The following is a 15,000-nucleotide window of genomic DNA, read 5'->3' on the forward strand; positions in this document are numbered from 1 at the left end:
TAAAGATCTTTCTTGAAGAGTTGGTGAGCTACTGATTTTAGGTGCAGGAACAGGTCCTCGTTTTAAACTTATTTAATTATTTGTGCCTTTAACAAGGAATGAAATAACAACAAAATAAAAATAGTTTGCGTGCATGGACGGCAGCATTTGTGAAGTTTAGGATCAAGGTAATTACCAGGTATTCACATACCTCTGAGCTGTCTAGCCTGGTTTCAAATCTCGGCCTAGCGATAAATCGTCACCCCGGTGTTTCGCTAGCAGGACGAGGCAACAATGTGTGTACCGTCCCTATAATGGACGTTGAACCCTGGGAGTCCTATCTGCTAGCTTTATTTGGTGGACATTAAGGATTCCACGGGTGTCCTTCACGAAGACTCGGCGAGCTATCGCCGGCACCGTGAACAAGTTGCAAATGCATGTTCTAACCTCCAGGGGGCACTACATCGGCAGCACTGTCACACCCTCAGCAAATGATGCCAACCGCAACCATGTGCTGCCTATGAATGAAGGAAAATAAGAGCACTCCCGATTATAATGTCCGTTTCACAATGACTGTGCCATGCATCACCAGAAAGCAAGTGTTATCAGATGTCACAATTATTATTAAAAAAATTTTTTTTTAACAATTTATTGATCTTCCACTTCCTTGCAATAACCCCACTGTTTGCTGAAAACATACAAAACAAGAATGTGTAATGGAATTCCAGGATATTTATTGACAGGTAACCAAACCACATTTGTTGTACTTTGCACTTTTGGGGTGTATGGAACACAGGGCAGTAAACAGGATGCGGGGAAAGAGTACCACCAGAGATTGTGTCTCGAATCCACAAAGCAAGGAAACATAAATGTAACTTCGAAGTAAAATCCATTCAAAACGTCCCAGAACGACTTCACACCGGTGATGACCTTAAATAATAAAATGCATTAATACAACAACAACAACAACATTAATTTTACCCCAAACAAGACTACAATATTTTACATTATATTCAGTAACTAAATAATGAAGTGGTTGATTTCATACAACCCTTTCCCACTGCCCCTCTACCCCCAAAAACAAGTGTATCAGTGGTGTAACTGCCTTACCATTCCCCACCCTTAATTTGTTTCCTATACATTTAACTTCAACAGAAAAACTCGAGGCAAAATGGTCACCTGGTTTCGCTGGTTTAACTGCTACCACGACCAGGTGGAAGGGGCAAGGCAAATGGTCACCTGGTTTCGCTGGTTTAACTGCTACCACGACCAGGTGGAAGGGGCAAGGTTTGTGCACATTTTCAGTGTGTAAAGATTTTTGGATGTTCAAGTCCAGCAAAGATTGAGTCAGGTCTTGTTGGTTCTGTCTTGGTTGTTGAATGGGATAAGCAAGTAATTCTAAGCACCAGCGAACTTGCTATGTAATGTGTAATAGTAGAAACATAAGCGAATCTGCCGTAACTCAGACGTACATGCTATACTGCGAACACTGTACACATACCACCATACGAGGCACTAAATGTCATCACCGTACGAGTGAAGGTGTGTTGGTGGATGGTATTGAGGTTCACAGTATCATAAAGGGAATTGACACCACCCTGGCCACGTCACGCCCAACCATCCCTTCCCTGATACCTATCTCCTTCAAATCTGCTTTCCTTTACATGGGTCATTAATCCACTCATTGGCCTGGCAGGATAACTTGGTGGTAGTTGAGTGAACTACTACGTATTACTCGGTACACTACTTGCTCATGTACTCACCCTTGAGATTAGACTGGATTTGATTCCTTACCCTCCGATACGCTGTCACCATGGTGTTCCACAGGCATACTGTTACATCACAAAGTGTGACGTCACTCATGTGAGGACGATAAGCAGAGGACCCATCTGCCAGCAGTGGTTGCTGCTGGTAGACGTTTTATAGATCCTACGGTATCTTTTGCAACGCGGAGGTGAGTACACCCGGGATAAGAATCTGGCCAAATTCCGAAATTTAAGGCAATGGCAACCACTCCAGTGCAATCCTTGCCACGAGACCACTTTGGCAACATAGAACTGTGCTCTCAAGCAGACCACCGAGACAATGACAATAACAACACGCTCATGATGTTAATAATGTACGAGGGTTGTACAATCTTTGCTCGTCTGTTTCTTTGACTTGTTAATGACCCTCGCTGGAGGAGAGGGTATTGAATTTGGGTCCGTTTGTTTGTTTGTTTGTCCGCACAGAACTTTAGTGTTTTTCTCCGCAACTGCTTGTCAGATTGAGATGAAATTTTCACTATCGGAGCAACTACTCATGTAGACTCTTTTATTAATAATTATGATGTCATAGGTCACATGGTGTGGCATCCATGTTGGAAAAACTTTGGACCTCTGTCTCTGAAACTGCACCAAGGAAAAAATTGAAACTGCATATGGCAAATACTCCTCAGGGGGAATGTGTGATTTTTTTAATGACGTCATATGTGCCTTCATTATGAAGTCATCATTGCATATCTAGAACACTTCATCTGATCAGTATGAACATTTTTGAGGGTCAGCGGGATAAAATGGTCCACAGAAAAAAAAATTGACTCCATTGGTCACGTGATTCGGCAGTCAAATTGTTAAAAAAAAAACCTTCAAAAATCCTCTTTTCTAAAGTGGTTGAACAGATCAAGGTGAAACTTTGGACGTATGACCACCTATCCATGAGGAACAAAAGGTTCACACATTTGACATCATAGGTCACATGGTTTGGCAGCCATATTGGATTTACCCGAAAAACCTATAAAAAAAATCTTCTTCTCCAGACTGGCGAGACAAATCGAGAGGAAACTTCACAATTATGATCTAGTAGTGATGGGGAATACATGCTTTAAATTTCAACCTGATCGGACATTGGTCTGGCAGCCAGAATTATTTAATATTTTTGATCTGGGTTCTTAATGAAGTTTTTATTTTTTGAATAAAGTTCACTTGGCGGTGCTTGGATGGGTTTGAGGGTCGAGGAGGAGCAGCTGAAATGTGAATCCTATCAGGGTTCCTCCTGATGATTTCATCTTTGCTTTTTGCCTGTTTGGGTTCCTTCTGATTACTCCAATGCAGGACTGTACCTATTTGGTCTTCCATCTGATTTGATTTGAATTTATTTTAATCCCATTCTAAATTCAATTGAATAATCATAAACGTCATGGGTCAGGGGTTGCTCATCAAGTGTCCGATCAAAGCGGGACGTCTTGGTACCCAGTCATCCCTGCCAGCACTTGTATAGTGGCAGTTCGAGTTATGTCTCATTAATTACGTAATACACCAGTACACAAACGGTACACAAAATACACCACACAAAACAAGTCGAGGCGAGGGTCTGCAATCTCTGATTGATCTTTTTCTTGTTTCCTATTGTTTCAACGATACTTCTTTTCTCACCCTCTATTTCCATCACTTCTTTCAGGTCATCCTCTACTTCCTTGTGTCCTCTTCAGTAAGGATATTTGTCATTTTAGCACCCTCACAAATTGCATTTATTGCGACTTCATCGTTTGCCAAAGAGCTTTTTGAATTCGAATTGGGGTCAACTGCTTTGTCTTGCCCATAAAGACATTAAGTCTAAGCCAGTGCTGGCCAAGATTAGCGTGACTATTAAACTCCGCAAGTCCACGTGACCATTGCACATTGTCCCTTTTGGGTAGTGGTCTATGGTAATGTCCTTCTCCCCACACTACCTTAACCTTCCTTATGTCTCCTATCATCATTTCCTGACTCAATTTATTTAATTTTATTTATTCTTGTATTATTAACTTATCACAAGATATGAAGTTAGCATCTCAATAATGCTTTCTGTTCATAATTAATGTGACAAATATTTTTTTCTCCTTTGTGGCTTTGATTTTGACCTGTTGAACTATAACTGAGCACAAAAGCATTATAGTCTGTTACTGTAACATGAAAAGTGGTGTCATGTCACTCCCAACTCCTGCCGCCCACCTCCAACAACACCCCCCCCTTGAACCTGAGCAAGAATATAACTTGAACAAAGAACTTTAATCAGGTGGTGGTGATCCACCACTCAAAGTGGCCTGATTTGTATGTCGTTAAACTTGATTATTCATCTAAACTTCGACAGCAACCAACTTGGAAGAGTTCAACGACTAATGCACAGACAAATGAACTTAAAGTCTCAATTGCTTTGTTTGACAAGGCATGAGTTCAAAGGCGAAGTAAAACCATCTCATTCCATATTTCCTGTTACTTTACATGTTGAATTAAAAATATGTAATGTCGAGATAGCAACAACCCACTCATGGCTCGACTCACACCTGCATTCCTGCCAATCTTGGAATACATCTTTCAATCCTGACAAATGTCATACTCTCATTATCTCTCTCCGAAGAAGTTCTGTCATTCAAACCTCTGGGCCTCACTATCAGCCATGATCTTTCTTGGTCAAGCCACATTTCAGAGAAAGCCTCCAAAGAGAGTCGCCGACTGAGAATCTTCCATCGTACAAAGTCCTTCCTTGGCACACCTGAACTCCGATCCACCAACAAGGCCTTCATCTGCAGCGTGATGGAGTACTGCTCTCCCCTCTGGGCTGGCTCGCCTGTCTCACACGTCACTCAGCTTGATGCAGTGGAAACCAAGGCCTTCAAGATTATTGGAATCTCACGTGATAAAGCTGAGTCTATGGGTCTATTATTATGCCTTCGCAGACAGGTTGGTGGTCTCTCCATCTTCCACTGCATCCTTTCTGGTGTTGCACCCTCTGCTCTTTCCGCACTTTGTCCCCCCCCGCCCCCTTCCCCCCAAGTTTCTGCAGGGCACACATGGTCCACCATCAACCCCCTTCTGGTTACACGACCTAAATCTAGGATCATTGTTCACCTCCACTCATTTGTTCTTCCCCCCCCCCCCGCCCCCACCTGTGGAACCAACTTCACATTCTCTTCAATCCCATTCTTCCCTCCAGGTCTTCAAGACAGCTGTTCACCACCATCTCAGATCATCCCCAATCCAAACCAATGATCTTTTCTACCCTTGTTAACCCCACCCAAATCCCTCCTCCTTCCAAATTTCCAGTTTTCCCTCTTGAGAGTTTCCTTCTGCATCCATCTTGTCCACACCTCTGCATCCTCTCCTGCATCTCATTCCTCCCCACATATATGCATCCTCCTCTTGCCCGTCATTCCTCCCAAACGCCATTGTTTGTCGAAGTCTGCCTTTATGTTGGCCTTCAACTCTCTTTTGGTGTCCCCCCCTCTCTCCACTGTTCCTTTTGTACTGTTGTGTCCTGATCTGTTCAGTGTCCTAGCTCTAGCTCTTCTACGAGCCTCAACTATGAATACAAAAAAAAAATCCAATGAAAGGTCAACCAGAGGTCAACAATCAATAATCCAACAATTAGCCATATATTAAGTGCCAACAGTCGAACTTCTCAGTTTTCATCATACAAAACGTCATCACGATCCAAAAAGAACAGGCAGTGTCCATTGGGCACTCGTGCTCTCAGCAAATCATTCAAATGCTGGGGACTTTTTGCTCTAAAAATAACCAGTACAAGAGGTTAAATTTAAATCATTATTCTTTTGAAATACACTCCCTTGTAGTATTTCAGTTGCTTATGGAAGGCAAAAACCATGCTCTGCTTAAAATGGGTTATGGTTTGTACATAAAGTGAGTTATGGCAGTGTGCGCAGTCGGCAATTATCCCTTCGGTTTCGAGCAGGAGGTGGAGACCGTCAAAAGGGCCACACTGTAATCAAAGTCTAGCATCGTGTCAGTCGAGTGCTTTTGTCAAAACGGAAGAGTGTGCGCTTCTGGATTCAATCCATTTGTGAGTTGAACGAACAATTTTCTCTGGGTTGTTCATGAAGACCTTCAGGTAGAACGATGGTCAGTGGAATTGCAATTTTCGACAAGGAATGGCAAATTGTCCTCTTCTTTTCCATCGGTGGCCATTTTTATGCAAATGGTTCGACAGGTTCAGAGTTTGACAGCAGTGTTTATACGACTACCGCCATTACCTCCGTGACGACGGAGCTTGAGTGGAGTTGACATTTTCCTCCAGAGTAGTTTGTGTAGCTGCTTCTGTCATGATGTCAATTAGGTTGTCCAGGCCCCACAGATAACCATCCTCACGGTTACCTTCATGCCACGGGAGCCGATGGTTGAGTATCTGACCAGGTGGAAGAGGCAACGTTTTCCCAAAGTCGATCATCCATACCTTGGCCTGACCCTTGTGGTCGTGCAGGAATAGCAGGGAACTTCCAATGACCTGCAGGACATTATATGGCAAAAATTAATGAGGTTGCAAAAGCCATACATCCATACCTTTGTAAGACTGCAAGTATCTGTGGAAATGGGTTTATAAAAAGAAAAAAAAATGGATACCAACTAAAGGAGGTGTGATAACAAGGTGATAAAAATACAGAAAGAAAAGATTCAAAATAGCAGATAATTATTCATAGGGATTTCCTTCAAATATGAAGTAGCAGTACAGTAAACTTATGGTGGTTGCTTGTTAAATTATGACCAGTAGTGGGATACCATAATAGATAAGGTGGGAAAACATTCCTCTGCGAGAAAATCCACCTCAGCGACCTGTGAATATATACATATATAATTATATATATATATACATACAGTACATACACACATTCCCCTCAGTCCTTTTGTTTAGCAGCCTGAATATGTGTTCGAGAGGGCGCTCTGGATGACAATACTGTGAGTGATTTCAAATGAAACAAGTAGAGGTACATTCAAAGTACACTGCACCCCCCCCCCCCCACCATGCCAAATACATAAATCACATATCCTCCAGCGTGCGACATTGCAGGGGCAACTGGCGATGCCGTCATGCAGCACATGGAAGATGGAATTGTGAGGGAGAAGTGGACAATAAATGATTGATTGATTGATTGATTGATTAATTCCACAATTAAAATAAATAAATAAAATCGTAAAATAATTTCTTGATCCTGGGTCAAAACATACAGCATACCAAAACCACCGTTTCATCCGAATCTGTCACTTTTTCAGCTTAAATCCGAGAGAATGGTACCATCCCAGCCGAGGCTGGATGTTGGCAAGTTCAAAGATGAGCGGGTAGCTGAGGAGTTCATGAACAGGCGGAGTGGAGATTTGGGTGATCTGGGTGCTTTGGTGAATCCTGAAGAGTTGTGGAGCGCCTTCAAGCCCACCATCCTTGATGTTGCCGGTGGATGTCTTGGAACTCACCATCGGGCGAAGAAGAATTTTGTCTCGAGGGACACTGGACATCATTTACCAGTCGCAGGGCCAGGCTTAATAGCAGAGCTGAGCTGTTCAGGGAGTTGAGGCATAAAACTGTACATACACTAAGCATGGACAAGGAGGCCGATGTGCGAGGAATCTGTGAGGGGTAGAGCATCACCTGTGGTCAAGTGATTCTCGTCCTGCTTACAGGGCAATTCGTGCGTTACTTTCCTCCAAGCCCGTCCCTCGGTGTACTGCAGTTAGAGCAGAGGGTGGTGGCCTCTTGACAGAGGAGTCCGTAGTGAAGGCCCACTGGGCCGGTTACTTTGAGCGGCTGTACCAGGCTGATCCACCAGCTGTCAAGTTGGATGTCAGCGGTGTTACTATCCCTATTGCTGACCCTCCAATCAACTGTGATCCACCTTTATTTGTGGAAACACAAGCTGTGGTGAACCGGTTGAAATGGTAAATGGGATCTGTGGCATCCATGCTGAAGTTCTCAAGGCTGGTGGAAATGCTGTACTCGCATCATTGCATGCAGTTCTGTGCTCTGCTTCAACACAGGCATCATCCCAACTGACTGGAAGAGGGGCCTTGTTGTCCCTCTCTGGAAAGGGAAGGGTGATCACCAAGACTGCAACAATTACAGAGGGGTGACGCTGCTCTCAGTGCCGGGCAAGGTCTTTGCTCGGATAAATCTTGATAGAGTTCACCACCATCTGTTTGAGCACCAACGTCCAGAGCGGTCAGGCTTTACACCAAAGAGGTCAACGATTGACCGTATCCTTGCCCTTCAGGTCCTCACCGAACACAGATGAGAGTTTCGGCAGGGGCTGCTTGTAGCCGATGTTGTTCTCTGCAAAGTATTCAATTCAGTGAATCGGGATGCCCTCTGGAGGATTCTTGGTCTTCGTGGGGTGCCACCAAAACTGATCGATCTGATGTCTGAACTATACTCTGGTACTGAGAATACTGTGAGATGTGGTGATACCATCTCTAACTTATTTGCAGTTGTTGCTGGAGTTTGTCAGGGGTGTGTGCTTTTCTTTTCACACTTTTCAGCACTTGTATGGACTGGATTCTCGGGAGGATGTCAGAGAGATCAAGCTGCGGTGCATCGTTTGAGAATGTCAGGATGTCTGACCCTGATTCCGCAGATGATGCAGTCATCTTTTCAGAGACTCTGGAAATCCTTTTGGGGCCCTCGAGGTGCTGAATGAGGAGTCGAAGCCACTAGGATTACGGGTTTCCTGGGTCAAAACTAAGAACCAGGTTTTCAATGACATCTTGGATGCTGCTGTCCTGTCTGTGCCTGTTTGTGGTGAGGATATTGAGGTCATGGAGAGATTCACTTACCTTGGCAGTGATATTGATGTCTCTGCTGGCTGTGAGTCAGAGTTCAATTGACGTTTGGGTCGGGCCTGGGGAGTCATGGATTCACGGGATTGTGGTGTGTGGTGCTGTCGTTACCTGTGCAGGACAACAAAAGTCTGAGTCTTCAGGTCCTTGGTGCTTCCAGTCTTGCTCTACGGATGTGAGACTTGGACTCTAATGAGGGATCTGAGACGGAGACTTCATTCCTTTGGTACCAGGTCTCTTCGGAGAATCCTTGGCTATCTCTGGTCGGATTTTTGTCTGAGCGGTTGCTGAGAGAGACTCAAATGAGGTTTGTTACCTGCATAGTCCGTGAGCATCAGCTGTGGCTGTATGGACATGTGGCTCGTTTTCCTGAAGCTGATCCTGCTCACAAGATTCTCTCAGCGATCAAGCCTCGTGAGTGGAGGAGACCAATGGGCCGACCATGTGCCTCGTGGTTGCAGCAGGTTGATCAGCATCTCAAGGAGATTGGGATGGGCCAGGCATCTGCCTGAGGGATGGCCAGATGAAGGCCCCTGGATTACTGGCGGAAAGTGGATGCAGCAATATGCTGCTCCTGCACATGCTCCCCTCCCTACCTGACCTGACCTGACCTGACCTGTAACGTTTTGAAAATGAAGTAATTCATCAAAAAATGAATAATTAATCAATTCATCATTGAATCAAAAATTAACTTTATAGCCAAATCACTTGTCCACCGTCGTGTCCAAATATCAGCTTCCGAGCTCAAAAGGTGCCTGAGATATTGCCCAGATGAGAAATAAAATAAATAGGTAATTATTAAATCGATAATAATTCATCAATGAGTTGATTAATCCAAAAAAATCAAAACCGTTTTGCCAAAGCACATCTTCACTTTTGTCCCCATATTTCAGGTTCCGAGCTCAAATAATGGCTGAGATATCGCCCAGACAAACAAGAAAGAAAGAAAGAAAGCAAGAAAACAAACAAACAGAGTAAAAACTCCCTTCTTTCGGAATCCGGCAATGACATCATGCATCACCTGGATATGGAATTGGGAAAGGAGCGGTGTACAAAAATGTTTAGTGTACTGAACAAAAGGACTAAGGACTTGTATGTACATATACATATACATATACATATTGTACACAGGCTGTGAGCTCTCATGGCTGTACACATTCGGCTCTCATGTTCTCATTAATTTATTTAATTAGTCTCTAAGACTCAAACTTGTACATATAAATTGGAGAAGGTTGCCAAAGATGGGACATTTAATTTTATGGCAATTGCCACGATTTTTGACGAAATATATTGTCCCACCTTGGGAATCATTCGTCTACATGAAGGACAGAGATCTAAGAAGATGTTACCATTGGTGTAGCATAACCTGGGAACCCAAAATCCTGAGTTTTTTTTGTTTGTTTTAGTTTTTTTTTTGTATACCTTGTCGAGGCTCGTATGGGAGCTAACACACAACGCACAGCAAGGGGGGGCATGAGACAAGAGGGGCAGGAGTCAGTGTGACCACTCCTTGGCTTTTTTCACAAGATCTTGGCTATTCATTGTTCACCTTGGCGTCTTGGTTTTCTAGAGGTTTTCTTGGCGTATAGGTTTTCTATTATCATCGCTTTTCCGAAACCTTGTGAATTCTTGGCTTTTTTCATTGGCTCACCTTGGCATTTATGAAAATGAGGAGTGGTCACACTGGTGGGAGTGGGAAGGACAAAACGGTTTTGAACATGTTTTTGTTCCCCCCCCCCCAAATCCTAAGTTATATAAAGTCTTAAAATGGTAACTTTAGCTCATTTGATGGATAGTCGAGTCAATATACGGTTGAACCCCCAAAAAAATACAACAAAACGTTTTATTGTTTTAAATGTTTTAATAGGTCATGCTGCGTGCCAGAAAAAGAGTCTCGGGTAATCTGACCCCGGGAAAGGGGATAATTTGCATATTTTCAAGATGGCCGCCAATGAAAATTTCAATGTACTACAAACTTTTTATGGTTGATTTTAGACCCTATAAATGTATTGGCAACAGATAGGAACATGGGGTTTCTGAATCAAATAAACATAGTTCCATCCGCCTATGACGTACTATGACGTAACTATGACGTATAATCGTATATGACGTCATCGTTAAAAGATAAATGAGTATGCCATAGAAAATCTGTTGTTTTATAATATGTGATGCTATCATTTAACTCCTTGAACTAGTTAAGCTGTCCCTATTCTGTAATTATATAGATGGGACATCATCAATCCAAAAGAAATCTGTATGTATGCCACACAGCCTTACCATAAGCCACGCTCATTGTCGCCCGACATCATCTCAGCATTGTCATTGTCATCATTCTCATCCCCCAACATTTGATTGAAAGGGTTGCTACATGACTGCACTTGGCACTGTCCACAAGCTGATGTGCATGGTAGACCGTAGGTTCTGCATGTGCAGTTGCAGTGAACTACCTTAAGCAAAGAGTCTGGTGTGGCATTCATTTCATTCATTACTGGGATGAACTGATTCTCCTCCGTTTTCCACCCCCAGTCTGTTGCTTCCAAATCTGCCTCTTCTCCCATCCATGTCATGATCTGGAAATACGTGCGGAGTGAATTGTACATACAAATTTCATTCCGCTTAGTAGCCGCTTCAGTTGGCGGCAGACACTCTGGGGTAACAAACGACACAGCCGATACCACTTTCTTTGTCAAGATGCTGTGGCGCAACGAAGTGAGAGTATCTGTTCCCTTTCCACCAAACACCTGGACCATTGCCTTGTATCCAATCTCTACAACTGCATCTGTGCTTTGACCTAGTGTAGCAAATGCTTGGGCACATGACCTCAAACCAGCGTCACCTTTCATGACTTTCTGGAAGAGAGATTTCTTGCCAACCCCAAATATGCGCGAAGTCGTATCACATCCAGTAAAGGTATGTACGAACAGCATCATGGTAGATGCCTGGGATCCTAAGAGGCTCTTCTGTCTGTTTATGTGATACACTCTGCTTTGGTCCTGCGTCTTGTCAGATCGGAAGTACAAGTTCCCGGTTGCCACCTTCAGCAGAATGGTGAAGCAGCAGAATAAGTAAGTCCGTATCTTCACCTATCAGTGTTGTTCACTGCAGCGGGGAAGCTCGTACTGCTGCTTGCACGATGTCGTAGTCTGCATAACCTGTTGCATTTATCACAGTGCACCCCTTTTCCTTTAGCCTTTGGCTAATGATGTTTATCAGTTCCTGCTTGTTGGAACCATGCGATAAGAACTCATCTTTTTACCCCATGAACACGGTATCTTCTGTGAAGTTGACTTTGGGATGATGTTTCTTTTGATGATGCTGGTGTGTGCTGTCCTTGATAGATGGTTCATCCGAATAACCGTCAAAGACAACAGTAGCTTTCCCGTAATTGCGGAGTATGAAGTCAGCATAGCCGTTAGGTATAGATCCGTATGTGCTCCCTTTCGTCCACTTAATGCGATGCATCAGTGAGCCACCGTCCAACACATAGTGGTCCGTCTTGGGTACATCGTCCGACTCATCCTCGGTAGACAAACCTTTTGCATATTCATCTATTGCTCTCACAAGCTGTGGCTTGTCCGCTTTCCTGAATATGTGCTTCGCCTCAAAGAGAGCTGGGGGAAATGGAGACAATTCATATTCAAGAACGTCCTCCAATGAGAGGTTCCCTGCCTGAGAAATGACAAGTGGCCTATGAAACAGAAGAGCAGGGTATATAGTTCGGTCGCCAGTAACGTGGACAGCAGATGAATCTCCCAGAGTTTTTGCTTTGTCCTTCCTTTTGCATGTGTTGGTGAAAACTGGTTGGCCAGTCAGCTTTTCAGCAACTTCTTTCCCCACTACCTGCAAGTTGTTGACATTCACTTCATCCTTGGCTACAACACCAGTGACAACATTTCTCAAGGCTGGATCATCAGAGAACGGATTGCATGACTGAAGTTTTTCTTGGATTTTTGCTGGATCTGACTGGTCCCTCTCCATCCTGGACTTGGTGGCCTCCTTGTGATGTTCACTCGACATGTAAGTGCAATCATTGAATTCTTGCATGGCTACATTATATTCCGAACATACGGGGGGGGGGGGGGTGGGGGGGGGGCGACAGTGTCCACAGGACACGTTGCTCCTCCGTCATGCCACTGCTCCTGGTCAATCCACCAGTTGACTTGAGTGATCGCATAAGTGTCTGTTCGATAACAAGATCGGACCCAAGTTCAGCCCAGAACTGATCACTCCGGCGAACCACATGGTAGCCTTCCTGGTACTTGCTACATACTGCCAGATTGCTTGTCTCCAAATGGATGACTCCCCCCCGCCCCCATGGTGCACTCATTTTAAAAACATGTGGTGAATTTTTCTACAATTGGCTGCCCATATATACTTCTGCTCAAGGGCGTGGCCACATGTGGTCTCCAATTACTTCCACATGATCTTCATCTCCAATTACTTCCACATGACATGAAATTATACATGTTCTGTGTTAATCCCTACCTGGTCTTTGTAGTCTTGCTAGGTTCTAATTCATTATCATCATGACAATGCTTTTGAAGGACATTGAAAAGGTGAATATCAGCAGTTCCAGAAATTCTATTGTTTTAGTTGAAAGTCACAGATGGCAGCACAAGTGCATATGGGAGGCCTAAACAGCAGTTATTCATAATCACCTTGTGATCTTCTTGGTGGGGCTTTTTGTCTGTGCTCTTTCATCCTAAGAAAGGGGGTTGGCTTTCGGTTTTCGCTATGACGTCATAAACGTCATAGTTACGTCATAGGCGGGAGAAACTATGTTCATTTGAATCAGAAACCCCATGTTCCTATATGTTGCTAATACATTTATCGGGTCTAAAATCAACCATAAAAAAGTTTGTAGTACATTGAAATTTTCATTGGCGGCCATCTTGAAAATATGAAAATTAACCCCTTTACCGGGGTCAGATTACCCGAGACTTTTTTTTCTGGCACACAGCATGACCTGATAAAACATTTAAAACAATAAAACGTTTTGTTGCGATTTTTTTTGGGGGTTCGGTGATACGGATCATATTTTGACTCGACTAGGAAAAAAATTAAACGATTTGCTTTTCCATGTCAATCGCATATTTTGACCACTGGCAGCGTGTTGTCATGGCAACCATTGTCAATATTTTTTTTTAGCAGTAATATGAAATTCTTCTTCGTTCGTATGCAGCACAACGCTGTGCGGTAGCATCATTGGCTCTGGGTGCAGCTGTGCCGCTGATGCATTGCCCTCTTCTGGTTTGGGCAAGAATTTGGAATTTGCTCATGGTGCCCAGCCATAGCTCACCTACTCTTCGCAAAGGACACCATGGGATCTTTAACGTCCACCAACGAATCCTGGCAGATGGGACTCTCGTTTATCGTCCATCCAAAGGACGACACACACATACATCGATAAATCACCCTGCCTGTGAAACACCAGGATGACAGTTTATAGCTAGGTTGGGATGTGAACCCAGGCTAGACAGCTTATAGGCGAGTGTGCCATCCTGTCATCCCGATAAGAAATTAACACCTACCTGCAATTTCAGGGAGTGAGTGGATCTTTATCATATACATACACAGGAGTGCTACATTATAGGACAACCAGCGTAATGTCCCATCCAAAAAGATGGAATGCTCTATGATGTGATGCCTTCTCTGAAGAGCAATGGCACAAGTTTTTTTATTTTTTTTTTCATCAGGTCCTATTCTGTCAAGAATCAAACTCAAACTGTATCACTCAAAGGTGGGTATACCACTTCTGAGCTATCCATGGCACTGGTATGCAAACGAAATTCAACATTAACAGTAGCCCATGATCTATGAAGCCTGAAGCACGAACCTCGTGGGATATGAAGAACGGAGATACTTCAAGGGTTGATCTCAGTTCGATGAGACGCTGCCGGTACTGTTCCTGGTAAAAGTAAAAGTAAACACAGTCATTTACAGATGCCATATCTGAGACCAAAAAGAGCATTGTATTCTAATATAGTGGTGGTCTAGTTGTCAGGGCACCAGACAGATGTCCTGGAGTTTGTGGTTTTAAATCCAGCTGAAGACAAGTTTTAAACATTTGGATTATAAGCTTCTCAAAGGTGAGCTTGTCTCAAAAGAATTACCATGTCTCAATAAATACTGTCAATAAAAATAATTTTACAGCGGAAAGGACAGTGAAAGGCCCATTGGCCATATAGTTTAACAATAAAGAGGAGGAGAGTGAGAATGGTAGTAAGGGGTCCTTTACTCAGAGTACTTAATGCATGGAATGGTCTCCCTGGAAAGGCAGTGGCTATAGAAACAGTCAATGGGTTCAAATTTGAGTTTGATAGATACCTAGAAGCAGTGGAAAGATGTAGATATTGGCAGAAATGCGCAGGCTCGAAGGGCCTAATGGAATCCTCCTCCATTGAAGCTCCTTCTAACTCCTTGCATACTTTGCGATTCATAACGC

The 15,000-nt window shown here is 43.6% G+C and overlaps 1 protein-coding gene across 3 annotated transcripts in view; it reads right to left on the reverse strand.

The window, feature by feature from the left end:
* Positions 1 to 691: 691 nt before the first annotated feature.
* LOC147012258 (inositol-trisphosphate 3-kinase B-like) overlaps positions 692 to 15,000 on the reverse strand; it is an 85,520-nt gene continuing 71,211 nt past the window's right edge. For 2 of the 3 annotated variants that reach the window (XM_085856145.1, XM_085856147.1), the window contains exons 6-7: positions 14,392 to 14,463; positions 692 to 6,237 (exon numbers count right to left, since the gene is read on the reverse strand). In XM_085856145.1, coding sequence (XP_085712271.1) covers positions 5,983 to 6,237; positions 14,392 to 14,463 — 327 coding nt within the window. In that variant the 3' untranslated portion in view covers positions 692 to 5,982. The remainder of the gene's footprint in view (positions 6,238 to 14,391; positions 14,464 to 15,000) is intronic. The other variant, XR_015051531.1, reaches the window with a different exon arrangement.

Source organism: Eptatretus burgeri, chromosome 15 (assembly GCF_056783735.1).
Source record: "Eptatretus burgeri isolate ZD-2024b chromosome 15, Ebu_testis_v1, whole genome shotgun sequence".
In the NCBI taxonomy this organism is placed as follows: Eukaryota; Metazoa; Chordata; class Myxini; order Myxiniformes; family Myxinidae; genus Eptatretus; species Eptatretus burgeri.